Raw genomic sequence first — 16,753 nt, 5'->3', positions numbered from 1 at the left:
ACGGGTGGACTGGGCCAGGTGTAACTTGGGAGACCCAAGGCTTTCCTTGGTGGTACAAGCAGCACTTGGGTTTTTGTGGTATCACCTCATAAATCCTCAGGAGCCTCTTCAGCTCCACGGCTGCTCCGGCCAGGCTGAGGCGGCTCCGGGGCGGAGGAGCAGCCGCATTCCTGTGCGCTGAGCTCAGCGGCTGCAGGAGCCGCTTCCCCTGGTTCCTCCTGGGCTTCCAGGATGGGCCTGGGGGATGGGAGCGAGGAGGAGCATCCTCCAACCTGACGTAGCCAAGGAGAATCACAGTTTCTAGTGATTACCCACTTCTCCTAGCAGGGAGGAAGTGAGAAACTGAAGTGGCCTTTAGCAGCAATAGAATGAGTTGGTAGAAACTGTGCTGCAGGACAAGTACTCGTGTGTCACTTGCTGTGATCAATAATTCAGGTATCTTCAGACTAGTGAACAAATCATTTCATTTCCCTTGCTAATTGTGTTTTTCACCTAATTTGTAAGTCACCAGAGGCAGCAACTCTTTCTAGAGGCTTTGTAAGCTGCTACTAGATTTTATTTATCTCTATGAAGCCTGATCTGTGCCGTCGTTTTGCCAAATAATGGAGGAAAGGCTTTGATAGTTGAAAAGAGGCTGGATGTGGGTTTTATAGGGTTTGAAGCATAGCAGGATTTGGCTTTTTTCTCTTTTCCTAGAAAAAATGTTGATTGCCATTGTGGGTTTTTTTCATATTTTCGTGGCACTTGGTGATCTGCTTTGAAATGGAAGTTCATTTAGAGCACAAGTTGTTAATCCCTTCTGTGCTCCCATTCCTTTCTCATGTCTTTTCTCGTGGAGTGTGTGGCAGGGCATGAGAAATGACGTGGAAGTAGGAGGGTGGTCATTCCTCCCTGCCGGCACTGGGGGAGCACAGAGGGCGAAGGACTCGGTGCTGCTTGTGCGCGATGGAGGTGACATTTCAAAGATGACTCCTTGATGCTGGCATTGAGCTGTGGGTGTCAAACCTCACTTGATGCTGGGCTGGGGAGGAAACCCCTGAGCGGGCAGAAAGCCTTGAGCAAGGACTCAGAAACTCTTATGTAGCTGGACCTGGTTCCACCATGGTGGAAGGAACAGTCATTCTCAGCTGGGGTTTGTTGTGTGAGATGTTTAGACACTCTCCAATTCCACAGTTTTACACTGAAAAAGGGTGGATTTACAACAGGTATGAAGCCCCGTCTGGAGTTCTGTGTCCAGTTCGGGCTCCCTGGTTCAAGAAGGACAAGGAATTACTGAAGAGAGTCCAACGGAGGGACACAGAGATGCTGAGGGGTCTGGAGCATCTTTGTGATGAGGAGACACCGAGAGAGCTGGGGCTGTTGAGCTGGAGAAGAGAAGCTGAGAGGGATCTGATCAATGGGATCAATAGCTCAGGGTGGGTGTCAGAGGATGGACCAGACTCTGTTCAGTGGTGCTCAGCGCCAGGGTGAGGGGCAACGGGCACAGACTGAAACACAGGAGGCTCCATGTGAACATGAGCAGAAACTTGTTTGCTGGGAGGTGCCAGAGCCTGGCCCAGGCTGCCCAGAGTGGGTGTGGAGTCTCCTTCTCTGAGCCATTCAAACCCGCCTGGACCCACCTGTGTGATCTGCTCTGTGACCCTGCGTGAGCAGGGCTGGGCTGGGGATCTGCAGAGCTCCTGCAGCCCAACCAGCCTGGGTTTCTGTGAACAAATATTTCCCCATGGGGGTGCTGAGGCCCTGGGACCGGCTGCCCAGAGAAGCTGTGGATGTTTCCCTTCCAACTCAAACCGTTCTGTGCTTTTATGATTTGTTGACATTTGTATTTCATCTAAGGAGGAAAAACTTTACACCAAATAGAAGCAAAAGTTACCAAAGTCGTTGAGGAGTCCTGGAGCTTTGGTGTCCTACAGGCTGCCGGTAACTGGCAAAAATCAGGTTTGCTTGGTGCGCTCTGAGCCATTCAGGCTAGGCTTAAATACTGAGCATCCCCACTTAAAACATCGTTATTTGAACAGAAACGCTGAGACGTGTGTGCAAATTCCTGCGCTGTTTGTGCACCCAGCGGGGGGACGGAGCGCACAGAGCAGCTACGGAGCTGCCGACCCCTTCCAGCTGCAGGGTTTAACTGCATGTAACTGGTGTATGTGGGGCTGAAAGAGCAGAACAGAAGGTGGAATTTGGACAGGTGAGAGATGTTGGTGATCAAATGATCCCGCATCGGAGAGATCTGGCAGAACCTCAAGGAAAGGTCTCTTCATGGACATCCCAGGATCTGCCTGTGGGACCACCCAGTGCTGTTGAAAGGTTCTTCTGGGAGCGGGACCTTGCTCAGATCTCGCTCCTTGGCTTTTCCCCTCCTCTCAAAGGCCTCCCCAACTGTCCTGCTGCTGACGGGGGAAGTTGGCAGAAGGGGCTACGAGTTTTCACAAGGCACTTGGAGCTCTGGCATCCTGCCCCACCTCCTGGGCACCTGAAATGAGATTTTTAGAGGCGATTTTCCCCCAAGACACCAGCAATCTTCTCCAAGCACCTGAGCTTTGTATGAATAAGGATCCTCCTCAGGTCCTTGAACCGTAATGACCACGTCTTTCTTCCGTGGGCCTGCTCCGGTGTTTCTGGGTGTGCTGTGTGTCGTGTCCGATCGAGAGGGTTTGGTGTCGCTCTGCGATGCTCAACCTGATCTCCAACAGCTCCTGGAAAGGGCACTAAACAGGTTGGCAGTGATAGTACAGCACTGGGCTCTTGCTTTTTTTCCCCTCTGTGTTCATGCTGAAGTCTCATTTCTGTTGATCTAAACTTCTCCTCTGGTTTATCTTTTGTTTGCTGCAGGTGAGACCAGTGGCAGAACAAGAAGAGATTGAACTGTGATCGAACCAGGAGGTTTTGGACGGTGTCTGAGGATGGTGAGTACATATTCCAGTCTGCCTTTGGCCTCTGGGGGTGGTTTTGGGCTTTCCTTGTGTGTCCAAATCTTGTACTGCTGCCAAATGTGTGAGAATAAATAAGAGAATGTGAAAGAAGAGTGCTGGTATATTATATAGAATAATATAATATAGAGAGCTTTTATTACTGTGGCCAAGATGCTGTTGGTAGGACAAGTTTACCCTTAGATTTTTTATTGGAATATACCAGGAAAAAAGTAAATAAGACTGGAATCCTCTTCTGCCTCCTTGGGCTACTGACATGGTTATTTAGGTTTTGTGGCTTACTGATGTATTTTTGCTTTAAAACCAAATGTTGGGCTTTCTCATTCTGTTCTTTTGTCACCTCTCAATGAAGATTTAACACCATGTTAATAACGAGCTCTGGTGCCGCCACAGTAGCAGAATTTTCAGGATAATTAGTTGCAGAAAAATACGGTATAAGAAAATCTGGAAAGACTGGAACACAGCCAGACCAGCCAGATTGCTGATAAACTCCGATCAAGTGCCTCTAATGCAAGAAATAACCCGAAATACGTGCGATCTGATGAGAGGAAGACAACTGGAGACCAGGAATGTTGAAAAATATGTTGCAGGTGTTGTTAGGGCGGTGGTTTGAGGGGGGTTTGCAGGCGACACGGGGACCTGCAGGCACCGGGAGCCCGAGCGTTGCTGCAGCAACGCGGGATCAACAGCAGCTCCGCGCTCGCCGCTGCCAGGAGCGAGTCGTGGTGTCGGGAGGAGAACGGAGCAGAACAGCGGAGACGGGCAGAGGGCTGGAAACCCAAATTGAGGACGTGAAAATGTAGGTTGAACATGTGAAAATAAAAATAAAATCTGGCAGGCTGCTCAAGGAAATAGTGACGTCTCCTGTGGGATCGTCCCCCGTGTGATCTGTTAACAACTGGAATAGAAAGGGAAACGTGCTCTCTGCACTAATTGCACTGTCAGCTCCAATAGTTACGCATGCAGCGGTTTTTGGTGTAGTCCCTATCCTGATACTCCCTGCTTTGGCTTCAGGGTTTCTTGTGTTTTCGATCGGAACAGCTTCGAGTTGAGGAGCTTGCTCTGGGGTGGAGAGATGAAAGTGTGTGACCCTTCAGATAGGTGTTACGGCAGGTTGTAAAAGACCCAACGACTTCTCTGTATGAGACTGATGCAGATGTATACAGATATCACCCTGAGCTATCGATCCCATTGATCAGATCCCTCTCAGCTTCTCTTCTCCACCTCAACAGCCCCAGCTCTCTCAGTGTCTCCTCATCACAAAGATGCTCCAGACCCCTCAGCATCTCTGTGTTCCTTTGCTGGACTCTCCAGTAATTCCTTGTCCTTCTTGAACTGGGGAGCCCAGAACTGGCCCCAGAACTCCAGATGTGGCCTCCCTGACCTGCTGCTCACATTCTTCTTAATGCACCCCATGTACCATTGGCCTGGGCCACAAGAACACGTTGCTGACTCATGATCACCCTGTTGTTGACCAGAACCCCCAAGTACTTAATACATAACTTAAAACTAATACATAACTTAATTAATTACATAACTTAATGCCCTTAATATGTTACTTAAAACTAACCTGGCGGGTAAGTTGGCACGAGGTTCTGCGGCTCTGCTGGCAGCTCAAGGCTTGGCTCATACCCTTTGGCGGGGTCCGTGACCGTTCGTCTGGGTGGGTTTTTGCAGCTCAGCCGTCCCTCATCTCCTCTTGCTGGCGTACAGAGTTGGCAGCCCTCATCTCCTGTCCTTTTATCCCTCTTCTCAAAGGCTTCTTGCTTCACGTTTCTGTTCTGCGCTCACCTCTGGGCAGCTTTCTGAACAAATCTTAAATGCAGTATTGCAGTTCTAGAACCTCTTCTGTGGGCCTGTAAAGATGAAAAGATGTCACTTACCATCCTGGTCCTGATTTAAAGGGTATAAAATAGTAACTTTTCTTTCACACAAGTTCAGGGGTTTATTTCTGGGAGGCCGCCTCAGTGGCTCAGCAGCCCTCCGGTTCACCCAAGGACCTCCTTAGGCTTTGAGGAACCGAATTATTTTTGTAGAGGGTCCTGAAACAAAGATGCCACCATGCAACAAAGGTAGAGAAGGCAGCACAAGAAGTTCTGTTGGCCACAACCAGTCAGCTCTTGGCGTCAGCTTCTGTAGCTCCCCTGCATAGGTAGTGGAGAGAAACAGAAATACGTGTCTGAGTGCAGGTCACCTCACTGTGGAGTAGGTATCTGCTACGCAGAAGGAGGATAAATTTTAACTTTCAGGATAAGACAGATGATACAAGTTTCTCCCTTCCACTCCTTGCCTGTTAAAAGACCTTGATAAGCAGGTCCGGCGGCGCTCGGTGGCCGCTGGAGCCCCAAGCTGTCAGGCAGAGCTGCGCTGGCTCCCATCGATTTGACTGATGTCCTGACAGCACCTGCCATGGAAGTCACCTCCTCCTGCCAGGTTTCCTGTGGTTTTCCTCCAGCTGAGGCAGATTGGGGCGCCTTGTACGATGTACGAGCTACCAGGGACGGGGCTGCGGGTTCAGATCTCCATCACCCATCGCCGTAGCCCCTTGTGTTCCCTCCTCTCTGTCTGCAGGGTGATGCTGTGCTGATGAAAAGTTCACCCTTAATATCTAGAAGGTGTAGGAGTGGTGCCTTCTGTCTAATGAAAGAGTGATCACAGCAATCTTATTGGTGATGCCAAAAAGAAATGGAGGATAAAGACATGTCGTGGTTGGGAAGGGCACACCTGTGCTGGTGGTGGCACCTCCCTGCAGTAGATGGGACCAGTTTTCCTCGTCCCACCCTTTCGCTGCTTCCACCTTCCTGTGAGCGACGGGCTCTGCCACCACCTGCTCCTTGAACCCCCCTGGCTGTGTCTCATGGAAAGCTGGACCAGCTGCTGACTAAGAGATGCAGTTCAGGGTGTTGACCGGCTCCAGGCCAGGAGAGCGGTGTCACCGTCGCGGTGGGCGTCCTGTGCTCCCAGTGTCACTGTTGGGGTGCCTGTCCCGTGCTCCTGGTGTTACCATTGCAGTGGATGTCACCATCGCGGTGCCTGTCCTGTGCTCCTGGTGTCACCATAGCGGTGCCTGTCCCGTGCTCCTGGTGTGATTCCCTGGATGTGTCAGTCCAAGTGTGGACCCTGTGCTGCAGGCTGGGCTCCCGGTGCGTGCCGGCACATCTCCATGGGGAATATCATCTCCCTTGGAGGCTGCAGGATGGTCCCTCATGTGCCAGCCCTATCTTTGCGGAGCACTGTGCTTTCTCAGAGCCTCCCAATCCCTTTTGGGACCTTCACGAGAGGTGGTAAACTGTTTGTGTGGATGGGTGGGAGGAGCAGCACGGGAGGGAGCTGCTGAGCATGAGCAACGTGCATTGCGAGTGGGAGGAAAAGGGGTTAATTACTGCAAACTGGCCTTAAGAACATGCTGCCCATATTATATTCGCTTCTTCGTTTCCTCAAAGAACATGAGAGCTTTAGGGTGTAGTTGGGAGAAAATGAGAGAGGTTTCTCTACCCTTGCATGAATGTTCATATGCATGACACTCAGAGGAGCCCAGTTCTGTGAAAATAACCTCGTCTTTCATGTTCGATCTGCTGGTTCGTGATAAGGAACAAATACCGGCTGTTCAGCCGAGGAGGCATCTGAGGTGACGTTCAGGAGCTCCCTCCAGCTCCGCCAGCCAAACCAGGCTGTGCGCACTCGGTGTTCCTGTGCCCGGCACCGGGCGGCCTTGCTGCCACCGCTCCTGTCCTCGTCTGGTCGATGGCATGGGAATGAGAGCAGGTGCTCTGTGAAATGCTGGAGGAAGGGGTGAATGCGCTGGAGTTGAATCTGGTTCCTCAAACTCTGTGAGCCCCAGTGCTGAACTTCAGGGCAAGGTCTGTGTCCGCCCTGCACCAGGCACGGCTCTTGGGTGGAAGTTTCTAAGCCATGTGTGAGTCTTTTTTCTAATGCTAAAAGTGCAAAAATATTTCAGTTAAAACAGGAGAACATCTATTTCTGGATGTTCAGGTCATCTTAGGTTAGAAATTCAAAGTGATGATCTGATGAGCAACCTTTTAACTCCGCACAGCTGCAGCTTAGGGTTATAAAGGTCCTTCTGCAACTCGAGCTGGCAACAGTCCCCATGCCAGGCCCTGAGCTGAATACTGGTTCTAAACATCTCGCTGTGGTTGGAGCAGACCCCTCACCTGCCTCGTCCGTGGCTTTGTGTGCTATAAACGCTGCCGATGTGTTGTATGCAATTAATATGTTAAATAGCGATGTGTACTGAGTCTACCTAAGAGACATCTCGGCTTCAGCCATTATCCACAGATGCGCTCTGTTGCTTTTCTGATATGTCAGGGAAAAAAAAAAAATATTAGTTTTACTTCTTTTTGTTAGTAGCTACACTTTTCAGTATAAAAGGTTCCTTTTGCTGCTCAGGTACCGCAGCAGACATCTGGCATTCACCGAGAGAATAACCCATGGGGAGCAGGTGCCTCTCCTGCCGCCCAGGGTTGGCCGAGAGAAGTCCGTAACCTCATCCATAACCCTCTGTTCTCGGTGTGTTGACTTTGTGTGTAACACAAATGTGTTTTGATTTGTGGGTGCCAGCTGGAGTCGGGTCCCCCAAGCTGAGGAATACCTAACGTTTGTCCCCCGTGCACTGTGGAAATGGTGGGCAGGGATGGAGCCGAGGCGGTGATGGGATTTCATGGCTTGTCTCCAGGCTTGGTCGCATTTTCTTCTGGGGTTTTTATCCTGAATTGTGTGTGGCTGTGATCTGTGTCTGGTTTCTCAGCACGGGGGTTCATTAAGCGGCTCTTTGCCTGGGCACTGCCGCCCTGCAGTGACAAAGGACAGCAGGCCTGGGCGTTGCAGAGCTTATCCCTTGGTTGAAGCAGCTCAGAATAATCTAACCCTTAATGAATTTGTGCAGAAACACCTGAATCTTCTATCTGACTTCAGAAAAACCTTTTGGGATGCGGTTGGTGTTGCTGGGTAGTGCTGGCTGTGGGGCAATCATGTTGAATAGGAGCTTAATGCCTACAGGCTGTGCCCTGTTTGGATGGTCCAGGAGCAAAAAAGCTGGTGTAATTTGAGCAAAATTACTTGAGCCTGGGCCTTGAAGGATTTATGAAGGCTGGGGTTTAATTTTTCATTTTAAGAAAGAGATTCTTACTCAGGCTGAATGGTGGGAGTTGGAGGGCAGAGCAGCAGCTGGTGCTGGAACTGGAGGTGGCATTGCCGGGGAGGCTGCTGGACTGTGGCCTCTGGCACAGGCTGTGACCTGGGGAGTTTGGGGTTTGCTCCTGGACTTGCTGAACAACAGAGAGCAGAAGTCAGCTCCTGGATGTTCAACCTGCGGCAGTCCCTGTGCCCCAGGCATTTCCCCGTATCTGCAGGCATTGCTATACTGGAGTTAAATCATAGAATCATTTTGGTTGGAAAAGATCCTCAGGATCATGGAGTCCAACCATAACCCACCCCTGGCACTGCCCCATGTCCTGAGAACCTCATCTCCATCTGTCCAACCCTCCAGGGATGGTGACTCCAGCACTGCCCTGGGCAGCCTGTTCCAATGCCCCACAGCCCTTTGGGGAAGAAATTGTTCCCCACATCCAACCTCACCCTCCCCTGGCGCAACTTGAGGCCGTTTCCTCTGCTCCTGGCGCTTGTTCCTGGGGAGCAGAGCCCGACCCCCCTGGCTCCAAGCTCCTTTCAGGCAGTTCAGAGATCAGAAGGTCTCCCCTCAGCTCCTGTTCTCCAGCTGAACCCCCCAGGTCCCTCAGCCGCTCCCATCACACTTGTGCTCCAGCCCCTCACCAGCTCCTTCCCTTCTCTCCACTCTCTGTAGTATTTCAATGTCCTTCTTACGATGAATTGGTGACACCGCAGAGCGAACTGTCCAGGCGGTCAGTGAGGGTGGCAGTGGCCCTGGGGTGCCTTGGACCATGGCACACAGGTGCTGGTGGGTTCCACACTCATCCCGCTGCTCCCTGCACGCACAGCAGCCCCTGGGCAGAAGGACTTAAAGGCTTGGGAGCATCCAGCACTGAGGAGCGAGCAGCGCAGCCCTTTGTCCTCCCTCCGTGCGCGGGCAGAGGCCGGCGGGAGGGTCGCAGGGAGAGGTTTGCGGCGGGCGGCTCCTGGCCGAGCATCCCAGCGGGTCAGCCGGGCGCAGGGCTCGGTGCCGGGGACAAGGCCTCCCCTCCGCTATTGTTCCGGCGCTCCCGCCATGGGTGCGACACGAGGCAGGTGCTGGCGGGAGATGTGCCGCAGGCTCCCGGCGAGCGGGACGGGATCCCCCGGCGGCTGGTGGGGCAGCGGATGCATCGCTGCCGTCCGCCCGCGGGCATCGCGCCGGCTCTGCGCACGGGGCCGGAGCTGGAGGGGCGGGGGGATCCCTCTGTCGCTCTCTCCATTTTCTGTCAGGGAGACACTCATGGCAGAGCCGAGCTCGGCGGCCTCGGGAGGGAGGAGGAGCCTGCCCGGCCCCCGCCCGCCCCCCCGCCATTGTCAGCGGCAGCCGGCAGCGCTGGGCACCTGCCGGGGATGCTCCTGCCCTTGCCGGGCCCGGCGGAGCGCGGGGGCTGCAGCCGGCCCGGCGCGGTGGCCGCGGATCCGCTGCCGCCAGCAGCAGGGACCCGGGGGCGGGAGATGCTGCTTGTGCCTGCCCGGCCCAGCTGCCGCCTCGGGAAATGAATATGACTCTGCCCGGCCGTGTCTCCTGCTCCATGCTCAACTGCTTCGTAAGTGCTGCTTTTTTCTGCCCCCCCTTCCTCTCCTCCATGCAAGCGGGGCTGCACGCCAGCTTCTCTCCGTGCTGAGGCGGCTGCATCAGACCAGGCCCGTCCTTGAGGCCGGGCTGCGTGCGGGATCCTCCTGCCCTGGATCCGCCCGGCCTGGGTGTCATCTCCTGCACAGGGGATCCCTCCTCCTCCCCCCAGTGCCACCCCTGCTCCCCGTGTCCGCTGCCCGGGCCCAAGGGCACAGCAGCGCTCGGCACCGCAGGCCGAGCCGCCGGAAGGCCCGGTGAGCGTGTCGTGCCACGCAGGCTCTGGCCGGTCCTTGCCCGGAGCCGGAGGATCGCCGTGCGAGAGCCATGGCTGCGGCGTGCACAGCGAGACCCCTGTGCTGACACTGCGGGGGGCGGTGCTGGGGGAGGGGGTCCTGCCTCTGCATCTTTTATACCTTCAGAGAAAGGAGCTTCCTTGTTCAGAGGAAACCTGATGCCCCTTTCTGCAAAAAGCCCCCCCGAAGAAGGACTCATGGCCAAATCAACTCTGAGGCTTTCAGGCTTGTGGAGGGAGCCAGTTGTGGGCACCCGCTGGTAGCCGGGGCTGGGGCGGTGGCAGGGGGAGATGCTCAGCTCAGCCTCCCGCCCGTCCCGCGCCGCAGGCGGGAGGGACTCAAGGACAGCGGGGCCGGTGGAGCGCTTGGCTGCCCTGTTCCAGTTCCTGCTGCTCACTGGGATTTCTTTGTGAGCTGCGAAGTGGCGATGGGAGATGATCTCTGCTCCCCAGCTGCCACACAGCTGTTCAGGCACGCACCTTCCTTCATGCTCTCCTGGGCTAGTGCCCCAGCATCGCAGGGGCCCCCGAGCCCCCCAGGGTCTCCGATAACCAGTTGCTGGAGTGGGTGCCTCGGCAGCCTTGCCCAGTGCCTGGTGAGTGGGTGAGGAGGGGAAATGCCCTGGCCAGCAGTTGAGGTTGGTGCTGGGATTTGCACCAGCTCGGGTGACTCTGGAGCCAGGGGTGGGCTGGGGGGCGGCCCTGCTCTGGGGCACAGGAGCGCGTCAGGACGGGCTGTACCTGCGGGTGCTGGGGCTCGAGCAGCTGTCAGCAGCATGAGGGGATTCAACAGCATTTTAAATAGAACCGAGCCAAAGGTGTCAGGTTCTCATTTCTCCAGATTGAAATTTGGTGTTTTGGTTCAAATGACTTAACTGGAAAGAAATTTCATTTTAAAATATTGTTTGATGCTTACAGAACAGAGTGTTTCCTAATAAATGCCAGAGCCTAGAGGAGCTATAGTCAGAGAGCAAGAGGCATTCTGAAGAAGAAATTCCCACACTGAATACCCATGGAATTAAGACTGTCCTGGGCTTCGGGCAGGTCAGCGTCCTCAGCTGAGCATCGGGATGCTGCTCATTCACGTAGCAAGTTGGTGGTTTGGCAGAATGGGGGGTGAGGTTGGTGAAAGTGAGGACCGAGATTTCACGAGTGACTGAAGATCGTCACGTCCTGAACTGAGACACTCTCTCCACTTTCCCAAGGGTGGTGTGTCCAGGTTCTATGTTCTCTCAGCCTTTGTGGTTTTCCCGGGGTGTCCGTCTCAGCAGCTCCGACACATACGGCTGCCCTGAGGACGAGTGTCCTGCTTGGGTGCTGTCACCAGTCGGTAGCACAAGTTGTGAATTGGCTGCAGCTGTTATAGGGTTACGTTTCATGCTTGCATATTCTCCTCAAAAAGCTTCAGGCTCTTCCCAGATTTCTTTGGGCCGAGAGTAAAAATGAAAACTCCCAAAAGAAAATAATCCTGAACATAGGAGGAGGAAGAGTAGGTGGAAGCTGTAGCTGGAAACCCTCTGTGTTACGGTGTTTCTGCTGTGCTGCCATATTGAAGGTAATGGGGTAACCTTTCACGTGACACATTACCATCACATCGATCCAGAATCCTGTGCGTGGCCGAGGTGTTTCTGCTTGGCTTCCCAAATACATGAAGGGTGGAAGAGACAGGGCTTGGAGACCTGGTTCAGTCTCTCCCTATGCTGTGGGTGTCCTGCAGCAGCAGGAGGAGCCGCTGGGGTCTGGAGGCTGAGCAGGCATTTCCATGCACAGGTCCAGGGGATCCCCAATGTATTGGGGTGCCAAGAGCATCCAGCAGCTTCAATTTTTGCCTTTTCACAACACGTGCTGGCTGGGACCTGTCTCAATGTGTGTTTTGTTTGCAATGCAGGGTGAGGAAGGCCCTCCCAGTTTGGAGTACATCCAGGCCAAGGACTTGTTCCCCCCGAAAGAGCTTGTAAAGGAGGAAGAGTCATTGCAGGTAAGGAAGTTAAAAAAGAAAACAAAAACCAATAAACCAGCTTTGGGGTTCAGCAGGCTCAGCTCTGGTGGTGTTGAGCCTGAGAGCCATTCTGCAGCGCGGTTCGTGTTCCGGAGGGACCGGCGGGTCCTTCCGCATGCGTGGAGACTGTGGCGGCGGCTCTGAACGCCCCGGCCCTGCCTCCCCGGCCCTGCCAAGACGCTGCGATTTGCACAGCGTCACATCTGCCGCTTGGAAATATGGCTGGAGCATGATGCAATATGGAGCCGTCCTGGGCATTCCCTGCCCTTCGCCTGCACTGACAGGGAGAAACCGCGGAGCCTCTGCAGCAGGTAGATGCTGCTGGGACAGGCTGAGTGTCGGCGCTGGGCTGTGCTCTGTGTAGCCGTACGGTGCAGTTGCGCTGGCTGATCTGGCTGTAATACATGTTGCTCCTGGCATTTTCCTGCTGCAGAGCTGTTGGAAAGAGAAACCTCCGCCCGATGCCAGCCTCCTGCTGCAAAAGCCCTTGAAAGACACCCGGTGCTGTCACTGCTGTGCAGCAAGGACGAGATCCCAAGTGGTGGGAGCCAAAGCGTCCTGGTGTTTGTTATTGCCTTTAGCATTGGCTGCTGGCAGCTTGTTCATCCTCCTCATCCTCCAGGCTCACGTTGAGTGTTCTCGCTGCAGTGTTTGAGTTTGCTCCGCGATTGGCATCGTCTTGATTAAGCTGTACTGATAAAAGCAAGGGCTGTGGCAACGGGAGGAGCGACGCGCAGGGGCAAACGTGGGGTCAGGGCTGCAGGGCTGTGGCTTTTGGGAGGTGAAGCTGCTGAGGGGACTGAGCTGAGCCCACCCGGAGAAGAGCAGAATCTGCTCAAGTCTTCTGCATGGAGGACCATAAAATTCACCCCTCCCAAAGGGCAATTTGCCTTCAGCAAATTGTTGTTCTCTTAATGGAAGGTGAAGTCTAAAAGGATGCCATCGGCTTGACAACAAGCTGTATTTGGGCACCTGTCAGTTTATTCCAGGATTTTCCTCTGTCAGTTCTTGCAGTTTTCACCATCCCGTTTCTAATCTGTCTCCCTTCTGTTGCTGTGTGAAAGAGCCACACAAGCAGAAGAAACACATGCCAACTAAAAACAGCTCCGGCAATCATACATATAAAAGCTGCAGGAATAAAGAGTGTATATTTTTTTAATGTCAAATAATTCAGTTTTTTAAAGCATTTTCAGATAGGTGCCAGTCTAAAGTTATTTTTGTACAAGCAACTTAAGAAGGGAGAAGTTGTTGGTACAGTTGTCACTTGTACATGAAGTCTGAAATCCAGGAAACTCAATTTTTAGGCAGCGTGTACCCAACCTGTAGAATCGGCTTAGAAATCGAGACAAGGCTGTCTGACTTGTGCTAATTACAGTATAATGAGTTGTTTCATCAGATGCCCTGTCTGGCGAGTCAAGGGCTCTGGCTGAAATGATAAATCTTTGTGACATTTTGGTATAATTGGTTCCCAACATCACCTGGTGCAGGTGGCACTCAGGGAGCAATGAGGACTCTACGTGGCTATGGGAAGAGGAGCCTGGTGAATTTTAAGGTGGTTCACTTTTTAATTTTTTTTAATTCAAGAAAATCAAAGTTAAACTTGCCCATCTGCCAGGATCCCCTGTTTTAAAACTAGCTGGGGCATGTCTGGGCTGATAGGCAAAGCCAGAGAAACACTTGATTATCTGGATTTTTATTTTTTAGTTTCTAATATAGGTAACTTAATTAGTTTCCTCAGTCATGCAAATACTGTATGCAGAGATTCCCTCGCAGCCTTGTTAGCAGAAACTGGGCAAACCTTTGATTCATGGACCCGGATTAGTACCTGTCGATCTTGGGATGCTGATATGAGCCCCCTTGGTTTGTGTGACGCATCGGGATCACGGCTGGACTCTGCCGTGGGGCAGGGGACTCGGGCTGAGAGACTCCAAACTGTGCCTCATATTGTCACCTTTGTCATGTCACCCGTGCCAGGGCTGCCTCTACCCTCTCCAAAAAGCAGGGACTGTAAAACCCGCTGCCCCCATGCAGCCCCTCGCTGCCAGGTGCCCATGGTTTGGGGTACGTGGTGTTTGTGGTCACACCTCTCCTGTGCAAGTATTAATATTAATAATTACAGAACCCTAGGCTGGTTGGGCTGCAGGAGCTCTGTAGATCCCCAGCCCAGCCCTGCTCACGCAGGGTCCCAGAGCAGATCACACAGGTGGGTCCAGGCGGGTTTGAATGGCTCAGAGAAGGAGACTCCACACCCGCTCTGGGCAGCCTGGGCCAGGCTCTGGCACCTCCCAGCAAAGAAGTTGCTGCTTATGTTCACATGGAGCCTCCTGTGTTTCAGTCTGTGCCTGTTGCCCCTCACCCTGGCGCTGGGCACCACTGAACAGAGTCTGCTCCATCCTCTTGACATCCCAATTATCCATCAGGAGGTGCTCAGTGGATCCTGATGTATCTTTGGCAGCAGATCCCTCGCGTGGGGCCGGCAGCGGGTCCCAGCGCTGTCGGTGCTGTTGTGGGCTCTCAGCACACGACGAGCACGTTGCCGGGAGTGATTCCCGTGGGAGCTGTGCTGCGGGGCAGTGGGACGAGCGGCTCTTGGCACGGATGGTGCCCACAGCTCTCTGCATGTCTTCAGCTGGTGGTGTCTCCCTTGCAGGTCCCGTTCACGGTGTTGCAGGGTGAGGGTGTGGAGTATCTCGGCCATGCGAATGATGCTGTGATCGCCATCTCCAACTACCGGCTTCATATCAAATTCAAGGATTCTGTGATCAACGTAAGTCCACATCTGCCTGTTCCTGCTGCCTGAACCGTGACCTCTCGCAGTATTTTGCGGGGGTAAAGGCCAGTTCTGCGTCGTCAAGCTGTGCCTCTCGAAGGTGCCATGCCTGATGCCATCTCTTGTTAATGCTGGTCGTGCAGTTGCTGTTTTGCTGCTGCGTTTTGGGGTGTAGATGGGGTTCTCAGCTGGATAATAATTAGGTCTTTCCCTTGCTGTTCTTTTTAAATTCAAGCATAAAACTTGGCAATTTGAAGACTGTTGAGGTCTCTTGCAGGCCAGTTTTAATGAGACTTCTCCTACCTGGAGACCAGCAATTGAGAATCAGACAGTGGGAGCCTGAGGCTTTCTCTCGCTGTCTTGGCTCGGTGTCTTTTATTGCAGCTTTTGTCTGGCTCGCTTACCTGCACTTGTCTGGATGAGATTTAGTCAGTAACTATCCCCAGGTGGGAGGCTACCCAGGGACAGAACAGAAATCCGAATAGTAATTGTCGAAGGAGGCTCTGCGCTGAGTCACCGAGCTTCATAAACCTCCGAGTGGGTTTGTAGTTTGGAGTAGAAGCTCATGACCGTTGGTGGAGCCGTGACTGCGCGTGACGGGCCCGCGGGCCAGGCTGCGGCGTCTGCGCGGGATGTGGCGCGTCTCGTCATGCCCTGCGTCTGTCCCTCGCAGGTGCCTTTGAGGATGATGGAAAGCGTGGAGTGTCGGGATATGTTCCAGCTTCACATCGTCTGCAAGGACTCCAAAGTGATCAGGTATCTGTTTAATTGTTATATTGTAGATGCCGCTGCAGGCCGTCACCATGGTCAGCTCCAGCGTCTCCCTCTGTGCTGCTGTTGGAATTGAGCTGTTCCTGGCCAGGGTTACTAAGATAGAGCTCACTGTCCATGTGTCTTGGCTGGATGAACTTACCCACTGAGGATGATTTACTTTTGGCTTTGCAGGTGCCATTTTTCCACCTTTAAGCAGTGCCAGGAGTGGCTGAAGAGGTTAACTCGAGCCATCGCCCGCCCTGCGAAGCCTGAGGACCTCTTTGCGTTTGCCTACCACGCGTGGTGCTTAGGAGTCTGTGTCGACGAGGAGGACCAGCATGCACATCTCTGCCGTCCAGGTGAGTTCCTGGCCAGTCCCCTCTCTGCTTTTCCGTCCAGAAGCGCTGCAGTGCAGTGTGAACTGTTATTCATAAACTGATGTCTGGCTGTGTCTTAAGCTGTGCTGTAGCCATAGCCCAAGTTTACCGTGGTGAGGGGCATCCTGTACCTGGCCTAGAGATCAGCTGATGACCAGATACAGCACAGTAAAAGGAATAATAGTAATAAGCATAATAGGGGGCATTCTGACCCAGCAACATGTACACAGCTTTTCCCTTTCTCCTGTGAAAACACCCCATACTTTAGTACTCTCATCATGATGGAAAGCCCAAGCAGTCTTGCCCTGGGGTAGTAAACACCATCAGCTTTGAGGCAGCTTAATTAATATGAGTCCATCTGCATCTCTTCTCCAACACCTAGAAATCATAGAATAGACACTCCCGTGTTCAGATCCATGGAGACGTCTGGTACATCCTTACACAAACACAATCTCTGAATCCATAAAGAGAAGAGCAGAGCTGTGATGGTGCCCTCGTGTGGACTGGGAGTTTCGCTTCACTGGGAGCACAAAGTTCACTTGCAGTTGCTTTTTCTTTAAACAGCTTCATCATGGATAAAAGGGGATTAAAGTGAGTGACAAACCTGGCTTTAGTCTTAAAAATGTGCTGATACGAGAGGAGAGAAGCAGTAGCGTGAGTGAAATGTCCAAACACAGGTTGGGATGGAGGGATGGGGTTGAATGGGTTAGGTGGAAGAGATCTCAAAGAGAAGCTGACAGAGAAGAGGTAAAGTACATGTTTTTACAGTGTCCCAAACATCAGCCATTGGGAGATGTTTGTTGTCTTTGCTTTAGAGAAAGGAGTATTCTCTAGTATAAATAAACCTACCTGTGGAAGTTGTTGCTGCAGGATATGAATGGGGTGAA

At 53.0% G+C, this 16,753-nt stretch overlaps 1 protein-coding gene across 4 annotated transcripts in view; it reads left to right on the top strand.

The window, feature by feature from the left end:
- Nucleotides 1-16,753, top strand: part of MTMR4 (myotubularin related protein 4) — a 57,659-nt gene that overhangs the window by 18,614 nt on the left and 22,292 nt on the right. For 3 of the 4 annotated variants that reach the window (XM_065853118.2, XM_071817143.1, XM_071817142.1), the window contains 5 exons: nt 2,833-2,906; nt 11,856-11,945; nt 14,617-14,733; nt 15,410-15,492; nt 15,682-15,848. In XM_065853118.2, the coding sequence (XP_065709190.1) occupies nt 2,904-2,906; nt 11,856-11,945; nt 14,617-14,733; nt 15,410-15,492; nt 15,682-15,848 (460 nt within the window). In that variant the 5' untranslated portion in view covers nt 2,833-2,903. Of the gene's footprint in view, nt 1-2,832; nt 2,907-9,440; nt 9,647-11,855; nt 11,946-14,616; nt 14,734-15,409; nt 15,493-15,681; nt 15,849-16,753 lie in introns of those variants that run through there. The other variant, XM_065853117.2, reaches the window with a different exon arrangement.

Source organism: Patagioenas fasciata, chromosome 19 (genome assembly GCF_037038585.1).
Source record: "Patagioenas fasciata isolate bPatFas1 chromosome 19, bPatFas1.hap1, whole genome shotgun sequence".
Classification (NCBI taxonomy): Eukaryota; Metazoa; Chordata; class Aves; order Columbiformes; family Columbidae; genus Patagioenas; species Patagioenas fasciata.
This window is presented reverse-complemented; position numbering and strand designations above follow the sequence as displayed.